The following is a 22,953-nucleotide window of genomic DNA, read 5'->3' as shown; positions in this document are numbered from 1 at the left end:
GAGGACAACAAACGTCAAATAAATAAAGAACAGGCGAAAAAATACACAACGACAGAAACAAGAAATTCGTAACATTGCCGGAAAATCTTCCGAAAGTAAAGTCGATCGTATCGATATACACAAAAAAACAAAACAAAACAAAAACAAAATAGTATATTGTAAAATAGAACCAAATAGCATAATGACGGCGACACACCGCTTATCGTTAGATCACAAAAGTTTACAATCATTGAGCCAGGACAGTGCTAAAATCGGATTACTCTGTATGGACACCAGGCTCTGTATGTGCTCCCTGTGTATCTTGATATTGTGCTTAATTGTAATACATCGTTCTTCAAGGATGATCAACTGGCTCCCATCGTTCTGATGGACGAATATTTACTAAATCTTATTAAGATTTGAAAGTCAGATATCTTTACATTCAGAGTAACAAATTTGATTGCTCACAAACTATCTGCATCAATAGTAGTTTTGATCCCGGTTCAATTGTTGTATTTGATGTTTCGCTAAGTCTAGTCATGATGATGCATCATAAAACTTCCGTAGAAAACGTGTACCTAAACAATATAATAATAGCCAATATATTTACGACATAGCAAGGCCACAGGGGAGACAACTCAAGTAGCAAAACTGAAGCTGACACTATATAATTTTATGTAGGTAAATGTCTAGAATATTTTTTTGTATAAATATAGGGTCTTTTAAACCAATTGTCATAGACTTAATATATATATATATGTATATATATATATATATATATATATATATATATATATATATATATATATATATATATATATATAGGGGTACAGAACACTTTGAAACAGCCAAAATAGGCCGAGCGAAGCTTAACAGAGCACGTAGAAAATGACAAACCTTGCCGCCCAACCATGGAGATCTCTGGATCTGTAAGGTGTGTGATCGGGCTCTGTTGTATAAGACAGGTTTTGTTAATCGCATGAAAGCCCACGATAATACAGGTTCCGCTGCTGTTAGATTCATACAAATCAGTGAACGTTTTCAGTGACGTGTCTGCTTGAGGGTGTGCAAGTCGCTGGCAGGACTAAAAAGTCATATTCGTGCACAAAGATTTAGTGAATGAGGGAGTGGATCTCGTCTGACAAGACGTTACAATCATATATATATATGTATATATATGCATATTTCTATACACCCCCACACACTATCTATCTATCTATCTATATATATATATATATATATATATATATATATATATATATATATATATACATATATATATATATATGTATATATATCCTAGTTAAGGAACGTAAATTTGTGATTTGAAAAAGTTAAATTTCAAATACAGAAATTTTATTGTATGGAGGACAAAGAATACAGTATAGTAAAATATATTTCTTAACCAATGACGTTTCGATGTTTATACATCTTCTCGGAGGAAAATATTAGCAAGTATTATAAAAGGTTTGCGCCTTTCGTAAAGGTAATAACAATAGAAAATTACATGAACTGTTTTAAAGGTTTTTAATCCTTTTAGCTACATAAAATATTTTGTAAGACCGATAATCACTGAATTTGTGCACAAGTAGATTCATTGTATTTCATTCTTCTGAAGGATATATATATATATATATATATATATATATATATATATATATATATATATATATATATATATACCAGCTTTTTGACAATTTTATAAGGTCCAAATTCCAGCGACTATTGATTATAATTTTACAAAAAAAAATATTCATTAGAAAATGTAAAGGTATGAATTTTGTGTTCGGCTATGTGATATTTGCTTCAAGGTCGCACATTAAGAGAATAATCCATAATCCAGAGCCTATTTTTGGCACTTTTTACAGCTATAAAATATTTTACTCATAATCCAATTTTTCCTAGTTTTGTATATTATCAAATATCTGTTCAAAATTTCTGGACTTGATGGAAGGGAGACTAAAACTTGTAGCTATGGTTTCAAATGATCTGATATAACAATAATAGGAAACTCGATTCGACTTATTAATCAGATGGTATTTCTCCTCTCTTTGTTTTCATACAAGATTTTTTGATACTGGAGCTATTTCAAATCGTACCCTATTTCCAAAGAAGGGGAGATATATTACATAAGAGAAATATTTGGAATCAAGTCTCCGCCGCTGTTTTTTACAGATCATTTGAAACCATAGCAACAAGTTTAATCTTCCCTCCATAAAGGCCAGAGGATTTAGGAATGTACAGGACTTATATTTTTATAACTTTCATGAACTCGCCAATGGAACTATCAAATAATAGTGTTGCCCACCTGTTAACGAAATGGTTCTAATGTGAAAATCCACGGTGTAATAAACGAAGGTTATAAAAAAAATGTGCCTTTGAATTTCAGCTAAATTTTGCACTATATATGCTCTGCTACTATAAAATATTCATCGAGCATTATTATATTTAACGGCAATTCCGGGTTTTTTTTTTTCGTAACAGGTTCACCCTATTAAATGAAAACGGTATCCATTGAAATTAACAATAGTTCTAACATAAAGATTAATATATATATATATATATATATATATATATATATATATATTATTCCAGTTTAATATTTTCTAGAGGCAAATTAACAAATAAAGTTTGAAGAGGTGAATACAAGAGTGCTCCATTCCTTAGTAGGCAAGCTATACCTTGATAAAGATGTTTCGATAAGCCAATTACTAGTGTCTAGATACCTCCTCAGGCCATATGCTTATACAAAAGTTTATTCAGTGTGAGGTCCCCTGTTACTAGTAACTGGCTATTCGAAACATGTTCATGAATGTGTAGTGATACATTATGACTTTTGTAAAAATACCTATGTATGTATACAAACACACACACACACGTATATATATATATATATATATATATATATATATATATATATGTGTGTGTGTGTGTGTGTGTATGTGCATACATAAATAAATCTGATCCAAATGTTTAAGCACAGCAAACCATCAAGATAATAAAAAGCTGTATACGGTTAAGAGGAGCAATTAATATAATAACATCATGAAATTAAGCATATAGACATTTGTCATTTATTCATTATATGTAGAAGTGATTATAGTATTATAAGCATTAACATATATATTACGATTCTGAATATATATATATATATATATATATATATATATATATATATATAAATGTCAAAACCACGTTAATATAATAACCCTCACAGCAGCAGTTGTATAGCGAAATGGTGAAAAGCCTTGACTGTCATTTGGGCGGTCGGCTTCGGTTCTGACTTGAGGCAGTTGCCTGTCTAGCCCCACTGATGAGCTGTGAAACAGCGAAAAAGCACTGCATGGATGACTATATATACAGGGTGTCCGTAAATTTACTATACAGTAAATATTAACTATTAATACAAATATAAAACAATAAAACAATAAGACTGTATAGTAACTTTACGGACACCCTGTATATATATATATATATATATATATATATATATATATATATATATACATATATACATATATATATATATATATATATATATATATATATATATATATATATATATTAGCATTTCAGCCGGTGTTTCCCGGGTGATTTGAGGTGAATGTTGAGCAAAAAAAAAGAAAAAAAAAGCGGTCAACTTTTTTAACTTTGACTCCTATTATGGCCCCTAAGCAGTTAGTGTTTTGAGCTCAAATCAAGTTATTAAGTTAGATTCATCTCCAAGGAACCTATCAGTAAAACGTCATGTGTTTAGACCCAAAATTGTCAAATAAGGTCAACTTGTTGATCTTTGACCCTTACCAGCCAAATTTCTTGCCGAAAACCGATCACAAAGTGTTTCCAAAATCTCAATACCCTGTATATCAAATTTCGAGTCTGTAGACTTAAAATTGAGAGAGTTATTGCGTAGAGAAATGTACACAAACAGACACACACACAGACACACACAGACACGAAAACTTTTATAGATATACTAGCATTTCAGCCCGGCGTTGCCCGGGTGTTTTGATGTGTATGATAAGCAAAAAATAAAAGCAAATTGGTAGTGGGAAGGCAGGCTCAAACCGGTACCAGGAAGGAGGAAAAGAACGGTGGAAAAACTGACGTCTTGTGGTTACGACCACCGCCAAACCTTAAGTTAGCTGTGTTTAAATTAAGGCTAATCTAAACGAGAGGATAACTTAAAAAACAATCGGCGAAAAAAGGGCACCCCCTCTGTAGAAAAGTGCCTAGTTGAAGGTGAAGGTATTAATGTTTTTAGCCAATTTTTCGATATTTGTCGTATAAAAGGTCCAACTTTAAAACGATACTGATCTTGGTAAAATCCGTCGCCTCTATCGAAAGTTTTAAGCAGAGATGCAAACATACATACATACATACATTTATATATTGGTAACTAAACATTTTCCATCGAAACCGATGAAAAAGCTTGCCCTATGTCTGAATACCCTTTATGTCAAAATTCAAATGTTTAGACCAGAAATTGTCTGAGTAATTTGGTAGAGACTGAAGAGGTACTTTTTTTTTTAAATTTGACCCCTATTATGACTTCTTAAACTTTATTGTTTTGGGCTCAAATCGATTTATTAAGTTAGATCCATGCCCAAGGAACCTATATCAAAAATTTCAAGTGTTTAGACCCAAAATTGTCGGAGGCGTTTGGTAGATTCTCAAAAGTCAAATCGTTGATCTTTGACCCCTTACCAGCCAAATTGCTGGCCGAAAACCGATCACGTAGATTTTCCCAAATCCCAGTACCCTGTATATCAAATTTCGAGCATGTTGACTTAAAATTGACAAAGTTATTGCGTAGGGAAATGTACAGAGACACACACACACAGATACGCAGACACGATTACTTTTATATATATATATATATATATATACATATATATATATATATATATATATATATATATATATATATATATAATTTAAGGTTGCTATGTTTCAAAGCTAGAGTAACCAGTGAAATATAATGAGGTCTATACAAGAGTGCTCAATGCGCAATCAAGCAAGTTACATTTTCCGATTAAAAATCAGGACTAATAATACCGCTTTTGAATACAGGGTGATCCCCCCCCAAATAAAAACTAAATGGAGGCCATCTATAAAATATGCTTTAGAACGGAGAAAAAAAAGCCAAAGACCCTTGTGTTTTGATGTGATGTTTTGAATATAATAAACTAGTTATGACCAAAGTTTCATTTCATTCGGACAAAACACTAAGAAATGTAATCAGTTTTTTTTAATAGTCAACCATATAGGAGCCTATTCGTGACAACACACACACACACACCCACACACATACACACACATTCAGCTTTATATATATATATATATATATATATATATATATATATATATATATATATATATGCCACTTTCCCGTCGATTTCGCCGTATGAGTTTCCGCCACAACTTAAATTCCTCGGATATCCACAGAGATGATGTTTATAGGAGTGAAGACTTTGTGTAGAACCAACAACTTTTCCCCCATGACTGCTAATTTTCGTCGTTGCAGATAACTGGCAAAGGGCCGAGTATACATATATATAACGCTGAATGTCTGTGTGTGTGTTCTGGTTATTAACGAAGACAGGGGGATGCATCTCTTTTTTTTTAAATTGCTATAATCAGGGACATAAGCTACAGGGTTACTACGTGGTAAGTTGGGCAGCAGGATATCGGTTCACGTTACACTTGAACTTCTGCATATCAGTCCAGTTAGGGAAGCAGGAAGCCAGAAGGGAATTCCAAAGTCTAGCGATTCTGGGGAAGAAACTACTGGAATAGAAGGATCTCTTAAATCTAAGGATCTCAACTGTGAAGGGGTGGGATTATGCTGCTTGTCAGGTATGTCGGGGGTATTTACGTAGAGGGGATACAAGAGCTTGCAGTTCGTCAGAACATACACCGTTAAAGTACTTGTAGAACAGGCAGAGGGATGCTACATTTCATCGATGGGACAGCGGCTGAAGGTTAGATGACAGTTCAGGACATATCAGGTTGGCGACTCTCTTTTGAACCTTGTCTAGGAGTGAGAGAGTAGTAGCAGATGCACCAGCCCAAATATAACAACAATACTCCATACATGGGCGAATGGTGGCCTTATAGAGGTATACGATATGTCAGGCGTTAATAGCTTTCTATCACGGTGGAGTAAACCTACCTTTTTCGCAGCGGTCCTGGCAATACTCTCAATGTAATTGTTCCAATTCATGTTTCCTGTGAACGTTAGACCGAAGAGTTTAAAATATGCAATTTCAGATAAAGAGTCTTTGGTCATTGCTATTGGTGGTAGAGAAGGTTTCTTGTAGTTATTGAAGGAAACCAGATTATTCTTGGCAGCATTGAATGTGACCATCCATTTTTGTCCCTATTCCACTACAGATTGGAGGTCATTCTATAGAATTTCTGCCATTTCTTTAGATATGTGTTCATTTGTTTCCATGACGTGTCTATTATAGAGCGTGGTGTTCCAGAGAATTAATGAATAAATAATTAATGAGCCTCTACACACCAACCTGGAAATGTCTACGACTCGCAGCGGTACATACAGCGCTTAGCCTCTCCAATTAGTCACCAATCTTGTACTGGCCAGTGTCAATGTTTCTTAACATCGGTGATCTGTTGAGAACCAGTCTGTCAACGTGATTGAGCTGTATATATATATATATATATATATATATATATATATATATATATATATATATATATATATATATATATATATGTGGGCCAATTTTTTATATCTATTAACGTATGCTTTTCAATAGCAAATTGTTTTTCTTTAATAGAATACATTTGAGCCACACACCCTGTTTGTTTTTATATTACATGAATATTTGCATTGAAAGATTTATTGAAAATGACAAACCCAAAGCGACGGGCGGTAAACATATATCCATTAATTCAATAATGAGATTTAAAATGAATTTTATGTTTTTTTTTGTTTGTTCTTTTTTCAATGAATGTCGTATTTCAATCGGACATAGAAACGAAACATCGTAAAAATAGCATATGTAAGCTCTTACCTTGTTCTCGTCGAGCTTGCAAACCTCGATGATCTGCACACATTTTGAGCGGTACCTTTTAGTTGAGTAAATCGGAATTTTATTCTGCGTTTCAGATTTTTCCCATAGCTGTTTCCTTGGTTCTCGTTAAAATTGGAAATCTAGAGTAACTTCAAATGTTGATTATACTCGACAAGAAGCAACTATAGGATATAAATCTGCATCCAACACACAGTTTGCTATTGTTTTTGTACTTTAGCTACGTCTCTTCGAGAAATTACTTTATCGCAAACTTTATGATAGCTAGTGAGGATGTTGCTTGGGATGATATTAAAGTGGCTATCGATACTGACAACAACTCCGAGACAAAACCACGATCGTAATTCCAATGTTCCGGGGACATGTCAGTTTGCTACTGCAATAATGAATCAGTAGTTCACTCATCGGGATGCCATTATATATCTCAGAAACTGTACATATGATAATTTAACCTACCGGATCATTCATTGGAGAGCGCAAGAAGAGTATTACTCGTCTGTATGGAAACAAATTCTCACAATAAAGATTAAGTAGTAGGAACTATATATCCTATAACGATTTCTGCGCACATAGGATTATGTTCCGTGACGATTGTATAAGTGTGTTCATTTAATGTACGAGGCAATTTCAAAAATATTTAGCTGAGATGTATGCCAAAATAAAGCATGGGAGGCTTACTTATCTTATAACTCATAAAAGAGAACTAAGAGTTTCTGATTGCATTGGCGTTCTCTTCCTCCTCCCCTTCTACCTCCTCCTCCCCCTACTACATTAAGGGCCTATATTTTCCTGAGGGTTAACTTGATTCTTAATGTTTACCTACCACCAAGTATTTTATTTATTTTTTAAATTAAATGCCACCTTTATATTGGTAAACGTAAAAAGTCGCGGCCAGAGGAAAATGTAAGAAAGAAATCTGCAAAGTCCTTAAAATAGTTTCATGTTGTTGTTTTTTTTTGTTTTTGTTTTTCAAATATTATTAATTTATGCTATTATTAATAAGTATTATTGTATTTATTTGTTTCCCCACCAAAACAAATTAGGCACAAGGCCGTTTTTAATGTGGGGTAAAAACCAGCCTAAAAGTAGGCAAAAAGGGGTTAGTCTGGTTACCTAAAATAATAATTGCCCCAGTATAGAGGATTTCCCCTCCATTGACTGGCACACATTATTTTAAGTGCAGTATCTGCAGAACAGGTACTACACTTTGTTCCCGGCCTGAAATGAAGAATTATTTTGAGTTAAAATTTTAATTTCGTTTTTATGGAAATACTGAAAATGTAAGCAAATTGATCATCCTGCCAGTAAAATTTGCTGGGAGACCTCGATATATGCATGAACGTACACAATGCAATACCCTATGTTCGGAAATATGGAACTTATTTGTGCAATCCAAAATTTCTCTAAACGAAATCAACAGCATGATCACGATGATCATTAGCAGGAGTTTTTCAATGTAAATTTAAATATCCTTATCTAACCACCTACAAACTAACACATTTTCAGCGTAGAAGTAGCATACAGGTTGAATGACAGAAAACTGACAGATGCGTCCAACAGTCCATATAAAATAATTTTGAATAGAAAATCAATTACAGATTCTATTTTATATATTTTAGAATTTTAGTTGGGTTTAGAAAAGAAAGTTGGGGGGGGGGGGTAAAATGCTTTTTAGTAAATTCAAATAAAACACAAGAAAGAAGGAAGAAACAGAGAAACTGTGCAGGTCAACAATGGTATTTTTCTCCATAAACATTAGTCTACATGTATACTGTTTGAGATGGGCCCAGAAATCGGCAATCTTCTATGACGATGGGGTTGGTGGGATGAGCACAGAATACCACGAGGCGTCCATTTAAAATAAGTTAATAGATGCGCCTAATATAGTTAATAGTAAAGAGTTTTTTTTTAGTAGGAAATCAAATTTAGATTCTGTAATGTTTAGCTTGACCAAAAGCTGAGCTCCCTTGACTTAGACACGGTTATGAGTGCAGAAATTCCGGATCTTATAACCCATACCGTTTTACAGGACCTCATGACAGACTTCATTATTCATGAAGTATTTTGAAACTTAAACTATATTGCACCATGTCTCAGAGAATGACAATCAGATATCCCAGATATTTGGTGAACGAACCCCAGTCGAATAAAGTATTACCTATTATATCGACTGATATTTACTGTAGCTTAAAAGCATATGGACAACAACGGAAAAGTAAAAGATTTTGTAGCAAATAATGGAGGTGTAGCATGTTATATATTGTTAGTTAGAAAGCAATTAAGTTAATCTGTAAATGTGTAGATAAAAACTGCGATCACTCTGCCTTTACAATGAAAATAATGTCCATTATAAAGTTTAAAAATATGAAACCTGTATCTTCATTAACGAATCTCAATCATGTCATGATCATAGAATTTATCTCTAAAATAATATAGTAACGTCAGTATTGACACCGGATAACGACTTTTTATTTTCTTTATTTCATTTTTAATTGGGAATCCAGAAGTATAGAAAGTTTAATTTAAATAAAATTGGAAATGATATTGCTTAATCTAGCAGTAGTTAACCGAATATGTTAAGGCTGATAAACTTTCGCTTACGACGTCGCCCGGTTATTCTGTTTCTCTCTTTTTTATCCATTCTTTTTGTTAATTCACTTAATCCGGTCTTTTATTTGATTTTCTTATTTAGTCAATTTAAATAGTTGGTAATATTTCTGTGGATTGTTTAAAACGCATATGACATTGAAGATAAACATTATTTCAAAGGAAACCTGGAAAAATCATGGGCTACATAGAAAATGCGAGCATGGAAAGTAATAGTGTTAAGATAAAACGTAGAAAAATAAAAGGAATAGTTGGTAAAACTGGAAAAGAAAAAAGACAATATTTTCTAGTATTAATAAAAATATAACAATTTCATAACTTTTAATTAAGATTTTAAAAATTAAATTAAACATTATATATGAATTTAATTAAGTTTAATCTTTGTCATATTAATTTTCTATGTTTGCATTTATTTATGTAATAACAGTTTAACTCATGTGGTGACTAAAGAGTAAACAGGTGACTTTGTTTCATTTCTTTACATAGTTTACTTACATTTCTTATGAACAAGAACTAGTTTGCTTTATAAGTAAAATATAGATGTTTGTTTGTAATAATGACAAAGAAAAGTAAAATGGGCAATGTCTGGTTTAAAATATTTAAACTATTGGTTTAGTTTGGAGTTCTCATCTTTCTTAAAGAATTTCCTACATTTGCAAATCCCTGTTACATTTAATTTGTAGCATAAATATAATTTTACTTCGATTAGTGCTATTAGTAAATATTGTTATATAATGTACTATACGAAAAGTATCCCAAAGATAAGACCTCATATTTTTTTACTCAACGGGTAAACATTTTGAGCTCTAGAATTTTTTCTCCACTATTCTTAATGCACAATTTTGTCAGCTTTTTTTTTTTTTAAAGACATCCGTCCTAAAATTGCGGACTGTGTTTTTCAATCGCACCTTTGTTGAGATTCTCATTACAGTACTGATATCAACTGCATCGGCTTCGTAAACGTTCAACAGGCTCCGGTGAATGCTGATCGGCTCAATTCTCTTCTGCATAGAGAAAACCAACGACGTATATATTCTTCTAGCGCAGTTTATTCACGCACAATTATCTTCTTATAATTTCATACCGTCAACATCAGCAACCGAGAGATGATCTTTCGGGTCATAAGTGTATAAATTCTATGATCATGAGAATGCAATTTGCGACCTAACCTGATCCATTCGAGCAGAAGAAAAAATAGAAGCCATTACTTTTGGAAGGTTCTTTATATTTGAACATCACTAGGCTGTTAACTGTTTTTGACATATTCCCGCATGGTAGCGCGCCAAACTAAAGCAGAAGTGGAAATCATATACAGTATACTCTTTCCGAATTGGACATCGTAACTGATTGTAGCCATGTCTTACTAGCATGCATCAAACTGTTAGAAAACGATTACATTTACAAAATTAATTGTTTCTATTTTGATTATTGTCGTAATAAGTATTGCATTTCTATTCCGTTGTCAACGCGTTATCCACAAGTATAAGGTTGCCTCTTCACAAGGGCAGTAAGATATGTAGGGTGAGCGCTTGTGGGAGGAATCCAGCTCCACTGGAGACATTTTGGGTTGCAAAAAAAATCAAATATTACCTTAGTCTAGAAGAACTTCTCCCCTTCCGATTACTTTACTAGAATACTTTGATCATAGGCCAATGGTCAAGCATATACACACATCGTTATTGAATAGTCGTGTACAGTGACATTTTATAAATACTAAAATCAAATTTACTGATATTTTTCAGGTGTAATTTTAAATTCATGGCCACGCATGCACAAGTGATGCATGCATGGTCCCCCGTTAGTGGATACTGAACGAGGCATAAAAATGACTAAGTTCAGCATTTGCACCCCCTCTTTTAACTCTAAAAGTTCTCAGGGGAGATCAAATTATGGTGAAAATTAACCAACGGTGCAGTTTTAGCCCTTAACATATGTAAATGTTTTTCTCCATCATGTAAAAAAAAAAAGAAATGGCAAAGTCCATCATTTGTCACCCCCCCACTTAACACCAATATTCCCCAAGGTATTAACATATTTAAATTTGAGTTCGGCATCATACAAAACTGCTAAACAGACACACAAAGAAAATTTTGGACAAATATGTTAAAATAGTCCCCAAAATCGATTGTTTTCATTAGCCCTAAAAGCGTCCCTGGTGCACACCCAAGAGTTATCGCGAATTTAAGCCATTTTAAACTGATAGGAACCCTATGGGGGCAACCGGAGTTTTCCTGGAAAATCCGTTATGTTCCTATTTACTCAGATCATGTTTAATGTTTGTGCAAAATTTCCAAAAATTGCGAGTCGTAGTTATTGCGAAAAGTTCGGAGAGACGGACAGACGAACGGACGAACAGACGAACGGACGAACGGACAAGGGTATACTTACAGGTCGCCCTCCTTTTTAAAAATATGCAAGAAAGGAATTGTAAAAACTAATGTCTCACGTATTAATTGCTAATATCATACTAGTCATATTTTTGTTTCTTTTTACTTATTCGAAGTTTCCAGATATCAATGGAACCCTCCTACTTGTGGCTAACACTTGATCCTTCTATAAGGTATATAGATATTTGAATAGTTTATTACAGTTACAACTTACCTCCAACACACTGAGTTAATAATAAAGTCCAGAACATATTTTTTGTATCTCCTTTTAGCCATATAAACCAGTTATATTATACCTTTCATACATGCGTGCGGAGTGTTCTGAATTTGGTGTCTATTTTAATGTTTCTGTTGGTCATGATTGATGACAATCGCTTGAAGGTGACTTTAGCTGCAGCTATGCGACTTTGTATTTCAGAGGTGCACCTTCCATCAGATGTGATCAGTAGCACAGATATTTGAATTTATTAACTTTGTTAACTAACATTGTAGCTTGCATGTTCTTGGATACTGACATGATTACCGTTTTTGAGATGTTTAATGCAATTTCTTTACTTTCATTTGCTTACACCACAGTATCCAGAGATAATATGAAAAAATATTTAAAAAATATCTAGTCTGGCGGAATATCCAGCTGAGTGCTGTTACTTGCGATAGCAAAATTTGTAGAATAAAAAAAACATTCTTCTAAAAAGCCAGTGTAGAGAATCTTATTTGAGCCGCGAATACTATGAGATGTTAAATATTTAGACGGAAGTTATTTGTAGGTAAAAGTATCTTATTGTCAGTTTGCATTTATTTATTTATTTTTAAATTCAGTCTACAGTTTCGTTACCCATTCTAAAATGAGGGCGGGGTCTGAATTCTCTCTAAGGCCTTCTATCGAAACTCCATATTTTTCTGTTGCATAAGAAATAATAAACTTATTAAAGAAAACATTAACTACTCTTTTTCTTAGGAGCTAGTTTTATAATTCATAAATATTGATTAATGTTTTATGAGTTAATCTTGTAGATAAAATTATACAGACCTAAATGTGACACAAGATGCCCTATGCTTAACAGTTTCTTAAGAATTTTCAAGAAATCTGGGGCTGCAAAAATCAACACAGTATGCATATATATGTATATATATATATATTTAGTAGAAATTGTAATTAATAAAAATGCTCAATACTGTTGTAGAGCAAATATGCGTTTTATTTTTTATTACCGTATCTTTCTGTTAAGTTACATTATTGTTTCAGCTACCCGGCCGTTTTTTTTGCGGTCTCTAGCTTCCTCAGACTTTTACAGAAACCTTTAAAAGTCTGAGGAAGCTACAGACGGCCAAAAAAACGGCCAAGTAGCTGAAACAATAATGTAACTTAACAGAAAGATACGGTAGTAAAAATTAACCGCATATATATATATATATATATTTGTATGTATATATGGATATATATATATACATATATATACATACATATATATATAGTTAGATAAATAGATAGATAAAAATGCACTTTCGTATAAACAAGTGAACTCATCTGAAAAGTATCATTAACAAAAACAAATAAACAACATCTACGTAAAACGCGATCTAGTAAGGAATACTGCGAGATAGCCCAGTCGAAGAGTTTTAGGCTTCTTATGACAGGGTCCCGATTACGAATCCCGCTGCATTCAGCCATCCTGATGAGTAATAGACGACGAAACACGTGTCAGTGCATAATTATATTTTATTAAACAATATATATTCAGCTCCACATTTAGAGGGTACAAAATTCGTAAAAGGGAAAATTATTCCCAATTCGCATATAGTTAAAAATGCACGCTCGTATACATAATTGAATTTATTAAAAAAGTACCGCTAACAAAACAAATAAATACCATCTATATATCTATCTATTTATACATACGTACATATATATATATATATATATATGTAAATATAACTACTTCATTTAATCATATACATTAATATACGAACGTATAAATTTGTGCGTGAACTTTAAGCATTTACTTCAGCAGTTCTCAATACGTAGGTATAGCTAGGTAGTAAGCTATACAATATATATGACAGTTAAGCTACGTAGAATATTCTGCGTTTCATCCACGCTAGAATACATTAGGCATAATATTCTGTGTAGCTTAATAGTAATATATACTAAATATATATATATATATATATATATATATATATATACATATATATATATATATATATATATATATATATATATATATATATATATATATATATATATAGGAACCCGACTTCGACTCTGATAAGGCTATGTATTAGCGAAATATAGGACTTACAAAAGGAAGCAATAAACAATGATTTTCTCATTATATTCGACACTTCAAAGTTTTCAAAAGTTTCTCAATTAAATTTTACTTTTAAAAAGTGTCTTCAAAATGAGTGATCATCTTTTACTTTATATATATATATATATATATATATATATATATATATATATATATATATATATATATATATATATACATATATATATGGATGGGCAATTATGAAGCAAATCATGAGATAGCGGAGAAAAAAGTGGCATAAAACTGACCATTTTAATTTTTAAATGGAATGATTCGCCCAATTTATTTAAAACTTTCAAACACATTAAAGAAATTAAAATTAGAAGAAAGATTAATTGTGTTATTTGTATTATCATGCTTGTTTATGAGAGTAATTCAGATAAAGTGTAGGTCAACGTAAACTCTTTTTCATGTGTACTTTGTCGTATTCGTAAATCTTTCTGTTGAACTCTTGAATATAGCACTTTATTCATATTCGACAAGTTCCAATAAAATAATTTAGTTGATGTTTCATGCAATACAGAAAAAATATATGAAGGAAGTTTTCCGTTTAAAATTCCATCCAGATTAATGAGTTTAACAGCGTAGACTCATAGTAGCTCGATGATGCCATCAGCTAAAACGTTCTTAGATACTAGAGGTAAATATCTCGTGAGAACGTAAGGAAGTTCTCTGAAGTATAGATTTCTTATGAGCGTTAAAACGATAAAGAATATCGAACTTTGTATATTAGAATAACGAATTTTAATCATATGTACACTCTGAAAAGAAAAAAAATAACAAAAAGAACATAAGTAAGCTCTGAGATTTTATGCATTCGTCTGATAACGTAACAAGGTCTAGAAGTGTAAGCCATGTTTAGTTTCAGAAGAGTTTCCGATGGTTCGTTGTTCTACACAAGTCCTGAGAGGTGATTGGTTTGCAGTATACAGTTCTCGAGTTGGAATCCGAAGAGCAAAAGATTCTTCCCGGGTTGAGACGGAGAAAACATATGCGAAATTGCTACAGAAAGGTGTAATATATATGGAGCAGTTGTGGTTTTTGATTGGTTGGTGGCAGAACGTGAATTAATTCGATTCGACAGTTCCTAGCAGCATCGTTTATAAATAGAATTTCCCGAGTATGCGGGGCCATACCCCCATTATATTCCAAAAATATTCTTACACAACAGGCCGCTGCTTTTTATTGGCCTTACGTTTTGTATTTTGGATTGCACATACAAAAACTTGTTTAATGATAACGTGATTACTTTATAATATTACCTTATCAGGTTGTAATTTTGAATCGTGGTTATTGTCATAAAAAAACGTTACATTCAAATGTCAATTTCAGGCAAATCGAATGATGAACTTCCGCAATAAAATGAACAAATCTTTTCATGTCAATTTCATAATTATATGAGATTCCGACTTCAATGGATAAAAGATAGTCAAAGTAATTAGTCACAGTTACGGACAAATTAAGTTTAGTCTTTTTCATGACCTTGACATTTAATCCTAATATCACAGCATTATATAAACTGAACAAGGGTCAACATTTTAAGAGGTGATTATGAAAAGATAGTTAACGAAACAGACTGGAAATGCCCAGTTTGAATCCATTTCTATTCCATAGAAACACTTTCTCTATGTTTTTGACACCGTTCGCACAGTCTATCTCGTGCATATTCGATCACTTTTTAGAAAGAATTCTGACTAGAACGATATCAGGGAAACTAAGGCAGTATAAATATTGAACCGATATTTCAATCAAGTTTTGTGACGATTGGGTAATGTTGCGGACGCTAGTCTGTACACGACTATAGTGACTAAAGGACGTAAACTTTGACCTGGTGCAAGTCTTGAAGTCAATCACTGGTGAAAGGTACCAGATGCTAAAGTAACTATAATGTAAAAAGAATAAAAATAGCAAAGTTTTCGACAGTAAAAAATCTGAATTCGAAAAACGATATAATTTGTTAAGAATAATCAAATAAAAAAAATCTTACTCACTTCTAGTATGTGCATACGTGCTGTTGACAATGCCCGGTATTTCGCTCATCCGTAACACGGGGATGTAAGGTTCCGTATATGTAGTTATGTTGTTAATGGTGAGATTATGCTGTTCGCAAAGGTGAACCAATTTGGCCTTTATTTCCATTAATCGCGTGCTGGAACCGACAACCAACGAGAACTGACGCCAGTTATGATGGAGAAGCAATGAGACAATGAATTTCGTCACTTGGTTGGCAGGTGGGAATGTCCGAGCAAAGGTTGGGTACAGGGTTTTATTCGACACTTCATGGTTTGCGCATTTCTGAAAAGATACAATATTTAATGTAAAAGAAAGAAAAAAAGGGTTATGACAAAACTGCACACACACACATATATACATTTATATATACATACATACATATATGTTATATATATATATATATATATATATATATATATATATATATATATATATATATATATATATAATGTGTAAACAATTTCAATTCCACAGGTACATTTATGTTATTTTTATATTAATTTATTGGCCGTATAATACGTATAAAACGAGTTTCATTGAATGATCTAGATTTGCCAAACAACTCATCAAAGATCAATATCAGTCTATAAGAAAAATACAGTTATTTTTAGTAGATGGCTAGAAATAAAAAAGAAAATAGATTTATAAGAGTAAAACAAATTCTAACTTATGATCAGTTATTTATAGATCGTTCCAATAAGAAAACACATTTACACGGATACCACAAAAGCATATAATATATATATACATATATATATACATGTATATATATACATATATATATACATGTATATATATATACATATATACACATATATATACATATATATACATATATATATATATATATATATATATAAAGAATAAATGACAAAAGGTTATATTCCAAAATTCATGATGTTGACCATCTTATAATATGTGAAATAGTCGGAATATAATTTTATAATTTTATTCTATATATTACTCTGTAATCACATTGAGCTTCTTATATAAGGATTGCTATATAATGATAATAATAATAATAATAATAATAATAATATATATATATATATATATATATATATATATATATATATAGGTCTGTGTATGTGTTAAGGTAAGGAATTATGAAGCACATCATGTTAGATAGCACAGAGTGATGTAAAACGAGTCATTGTGATTTTTAATCGAATCTTGCGTCCAAATTTGACCTATTTAAAAACTTTCAAACACACCAAAGTAATTAAAATTAGAAGAAATATTAATTATGTGATGCGCATTTTTTTTGCTTAATCTTTAGACTAATTTATATAAAATTACGGTCGATGTAATCTCTGACCTTCTTCACGTGTACTTTTTCGCATTCATAAATCGGTTTGTTGAATTCGAGAATAGAGTGCTTTATCCGTATACGCCAATTCTGATAACATAATTTTATTGATGGTTTATGCAACACAGAAGGGGAATAAGAAAGAAAGTTTTCCAGGTTTAAAATTTAAAGGCAAATATGTCATAAATGTGTGTAAACAGAAACATTTTTTGAACGCGCCACTGTCTTATCAAGAAACATACTGTTGATTTTATACGCCGTGACCTTGTGCTTGTGCGTGTCTTCATTTGAACACACGTTATTATATAACACCTAGCGTGTCGTTTAATTATTCTTTTTTTAAGTTAATACTACTTTTCGTATAAACATACTTGCATGTTAGATTTCTGCATATAATACCTGCTGGTGTTATTTTTTTCCATATTTTTTGAGTTCATTCAATTGGAGGCTGTAAGATCTTTCATTCTAGTAAATAGATATCTGTTGTGTGTTGAATTTTTATCATAAAAAGCGAATCTATTTTTTTTAAATCAATTATGTTTGCCTAATAATAATACACAGACAACATTCAATTAAAGAATACTAATATGGTCTTTAAACAGACAACAAACAGATAAGCGTGAGACAGTTTTGTATAATGGAACGCCGCCTTCCATCCCTATAAGTTATTGTGACAATAATGCCTTTTATTTGTGCGTAACGCACAGACAGAATGGGAACATACCTTCCTTTAACGTTTACTTCACTTCTTTTGATTGAATTGCTGGAAACGAAGATACTTCCTCCCAACAAAAACAGAAATTAACAGGATATATATTTTTGCATGACTTTATCATAACTTATCTACGCTTCCTCCCAAGATTTTACATCTTATAATATCATCTAGTATGCTCCTCCCAACGTACAAATGATGACTGTCCGCCGACCCGATCAGCATTTAACTTACTCCCAACTGACTGATGTTACTTATATATATATATATATATATATATATATATATATATATATATATATATATATATATATATATATATATATATATATATATATATACACTTGGTTGGTTGGTTGTTTTGTTTTACGGAATATCAACCCTTTTCAAGGTTAAATAGCCGAATCTGGTGATTTTGAAGAACGATTTTTTTTTTAATATAGTATATTTGTTTTTTAAGTCGTATTCTATTTAACCCATAGTTGGGACCCTAACAGGTGATCCCACTCCGGGTCAGAGTGGACCTGGGAGCAATGGCAATTAAAGGGTAGCTCCACACTCTCTAAGGCCTACAAGCTGGGGCCCTCACCATCGGATATAGTTTAAGGTCATATCCAGGACCTATATATATACATATATATATATATATATATATATATATATATATATATATATACATATATATATATATATATATACACACACATATATATATGTATATATCAAACCCTATTTACTTGTTACTTACGCACTTTATGTAAACAGGTCTATCTTATATTTTTATTGTTTTGCTGAACTTAAATCCAAGTTATTTATTATTATAACTTTGTAACTATTTTATTCGAGTTTAAAATATTTGACTTATCTGTAAATTCTAAATATGTATACTATTTCAAGTATTTATATTCTAACAGTCTTACTGCATTAGAATATTTTACATTTTAACAACAGTGTAGATCAGTTTGATTTTACATCGATACCTGCAGTTTTTATTGCAGCACTGGAAACTTAACCGTCAGGGTTCTAATATACAACGAATACTACCTAATGTTCACTTATTTAAGACCCAGTAATTGGAGCGCAAACGAATTTTTAAACATGTTCGTACTGTGAAACATTCAGACATACTAAGATGTCGTTGATATGTAATCCCTCACCAACGTGCCAAACGTGTTTCACTGTCATTTGTATTACGTTATGTAATCTCTTGTAGCGTATTTCGTGATATTTGACGTTTTATCCGGTCTGCATTTCGTAACGTAACAATCATTTTCTACTTTTCCCTGAATGGAAGCATATTCGTGTATTAATTATCTCACCGCAAAATGGATTAATTTATTTATTTTAGAATGCCCGTGGAATTCGAGAAAATTAATTGCATATATGAAAATGGAATCTCCAATTAAAAAGAAGAGACATTACACGGCAGAAATGTTTAAAAATTATTCATAACAGAGTCGTTTTTTTTAAATTCTCAATTAGTGACCTTTTTTTGCAGTACTTGCTGTTTCAACTTAGCGTTTCACCGCAATATATTTAGTTTCATTGTATTTTTTTATCTTTGCCTACCGTTCGTGTTTATATTTTATCGTTATATTCTGTGAGAAACGTACAGTTTTTTTTTTTCACGATTATAAGGAGAAAGAGTGTGATAGCAATACTCTCTTCCGCAAGACAATGCCTTCCTGCATTTGACGCACTGTAGTGTCTGCTTTGGCTATCAGTCGAAACTGGAGTTGTGTGTATAGATGCAGGTTTGGGTTAGTAATAAGAAGAACTAAGTTTGCCCAGTAACCAGCGGTTTGGCTTACGATATTAACTATGTCGATTTCTTTTTATAGATTGTTGTATGAAATGGGATTTTAGAAGATAAACTTTATTAACATGATTGTATTTGATCATTGAATTATTCATTGGAGGAAAGTGTTTGTACCAGAAATGACGATGGAATTAATAGTATTTAAGAATATTCCAATGATACCAGCTCTTTTGTTCTGAGTACATCAGCTTCTTAACGTAAGTGTACAAAAAACTGATTTTATTGTTTTTACATCCCCTTTGCAAATTACATTCATGTACTGCAAAACTAAACAGAAAGACAGACAGACAGACATACACACACACACACACACACACACACACACAAATAAAGACAGTGATCGAATGTACAAAACAAACTAAACACCGAAAATTAATGGTTTAACAAATAAATAAATTGAAGAATGGGAAAAAAACAATTCAACAATTTGAAAAACAACAAGTCAACAATTTATTTAAAACAATTAATTAAAACAATTAAAAAAACAATTCAACAATTTATTTAAAACAATTAATAAAAACAATTGAACAATTTGAAAAAACAACAAGTCAACAATCTATTTAAAACAATTGAACAATTAAAAAAAAACAATTCAACAATTAAAAAAAAAACAATTGGACAATTTATTTAGTATGTAATGGAACGTAGTATCAGGGTTTGAAGCACCGATTTTTGTATTACATAGGCATAACAACTTATCAAGGCCCAGATACCACTCGAGGGTAAAGGTTAAGAGTGTACAATAGTCAATTGGACATATAGTAATTGTTAGTAATGGAAATTAGGTAAATTTGTTAACTGAATTAGAACGGCTCATCAAGAACTTGTTTACGTTGGACTTGAAGACAGCCATATTGTAGTCAGCTGGAATGCAGGAAAAAGAAAGACAATTCAACAAACGTGCCCCTTTTTAGGTATTAGGTTTTCTTCTCACATTAAACACGACTTTATATTATATTTGTCTTAGGTATATAGATAATTATTTTTTGCTTTAACAAGTTCTATAACAGATCCCATTCGCTCCAATGGTTTACTTGTCTTTGCCCAGCTGACATTGCTCAATGGCAACATGCATACCGCAGATTATTAAGTTCTTTAGAGGCAAAAGTATATAGAATCTAGAAGTGATTGTAAGAAAAATGTAGTGACACCAAAGAGAGAAACCACCAGGAAACAGAAAGAAGCGCAGAAAGTCATGATTTCTGAAAAATCTGCAACAGTGTAATAAATAATTGGCAATCAACCATTATCCCACTATCCAACAATCCCGAGGTTGTTTACACGGCGAGAAAGAAAGCTTAATGCTTTCACGTCAGTTTCCATTGGATCTAGCAAATCATTACATCCTTGATTTTCCTTTACGGACATAAACCACACTAGATGATCTGCAATCCAACCCTTCTCAAGGACATGATAAAAACCTTACACACATCAAAAGCATGTGGATCTGATCTCATCAAAGCTAAACTATTTAAAAAAAATTATCCGCTGATGTTGTTTCAGTTCTCTCCAAACACATTAACAAATGCCTTGTAGAAGCTTGCTTTCTTGACTGCTTGAAAACTGCTTCTATGGCACCAATTTACAAGAATTCTGGTGAAAGAACGGACCCTTTAAAGTATTGCCACATTAGCTACCTCTCTCTTGTCGCAGATATATTTGCGTCCGAAATTGATTAAGCTTTAGTCACCACCATTGAAGTTGCCAAACTTCTGTTTGAGCATCAATATCGATTTAAGCAAGCCCTTTATACTTCAAATATTCTAATTGTAATATCTGAACGTATATGCCATGCACTGGATAAAGCAGGGAAAGGGGAGGGCAATAGCCCGAGATATATCTGAGGCTTTTGAGAGGGTATGACACGGTGTTTTTCTTATGTAAACTAGATCATATGGTATTACTAGACGAATACTTTACGTAATTATATCCTTTTTAAATAAAAGAAGAATAGAGATTGTCCTCGATGGTCGTACGTCTAACCAATATGATAAAAATGCTGATGTACCTCAGGTTTCGATCCTTGGACCTTTATTATTCCTGATATTCATAAATGACCTCTCCGATAAAATTGTTTCTGAGATGGGTATATTTGCTGACAGCACCACGCTCTTCAACAGGCACGAGCGGAAAACGAATGAACACATATCCAAGGCAACGGCGGAAACCCTAAAAACGACCTCCAGTCTGGGGTGGAATGAGGTGAAAAATGGACGGTAAAGTTGAACGCTGCCAAGACTAAGCTTGTTTCCTTTAGTAATTACAATGTAAATAAGCATTTTTCTGCTCACCTCTCTGCATGGTATCCTTGAAACGTATGTGCCTGATAGTTGCCCCTTAGATCAAAGTGGCAATGTGCCTTGTTTTGGGTGAAAATTTAATAAGTAAAAGTGATTCAGTTTACCAAATTTCCATAACTAATGATCATTAGACATGTTCCCTTCTACCACTACACACATTGTACCCCTTATACTCGAGTGGCATATTGATCCTGATGCGTGGCTATTTCTGTTTTGTAGAAAAGCGAACTTTTGTGCTCCAGAATATTATTTTTCTAAAAATCATAAGCATTCTCAATGGACGTTTGCCAGTGGTGAATAATAGCTGTGCATGAGCGCATTTTTCAGTCGAAAGGGCATTCTAAAAGTAAAGTCTCCTACATTTTAACCCACAAAGTTAAAGAACTACGAAAACATGGGTGGTACTGTTAAAAATAGCGAACATTTCTGCTCCAGAATTCCTTTTTCTACATTTTCA

The 22,953-nt window shown here is 32.3% G+C and overlaps 1 protein-coding gene across 2 annotated transcripts in view; it reads right to left on the bottom strand.

Moving 5' to 3' along the window:
• Window positions 1-22,953, bottom strand: part of LOC145285923 (guanylate cyclase 32E-like) — a 1,316,276-nt gene that overhangs the window by 724,308 nt on the left and 569,015 nt on the right. For both annotated transcript variants that reach the window (XM_080134424.1, XM_080134425.1), the window contains exon 2: window positions 16,335-16,638. In XM_080134424.1, coding sequence (XP_079990550.1) covers window positions 16,335-16,638 — 304 coding nt within the window. The remainder of the gene's footprint in view (window positions 1-16,334; window positions 16,639-22,953) is intronic.

Source organism: Euprymna scolopes, chromosome 10 (assembly GCF_053919585.1).
Source record: "Euprymna scolopes isolate OS-2025 chromosome 10, ASM5391958v1, whole genome shotgun sequence".
Classification (NCBI taxonomy): domain Eukaryota; kingdom Metazoa; phylum Mollusca; class Cephalopoda; order Sepiida; family Sepiolidae; genus Euprymna; species Euprymna scolopes.
This window is presented reverse-complemented; position numbering and strand designations above follow the sequence as displayed.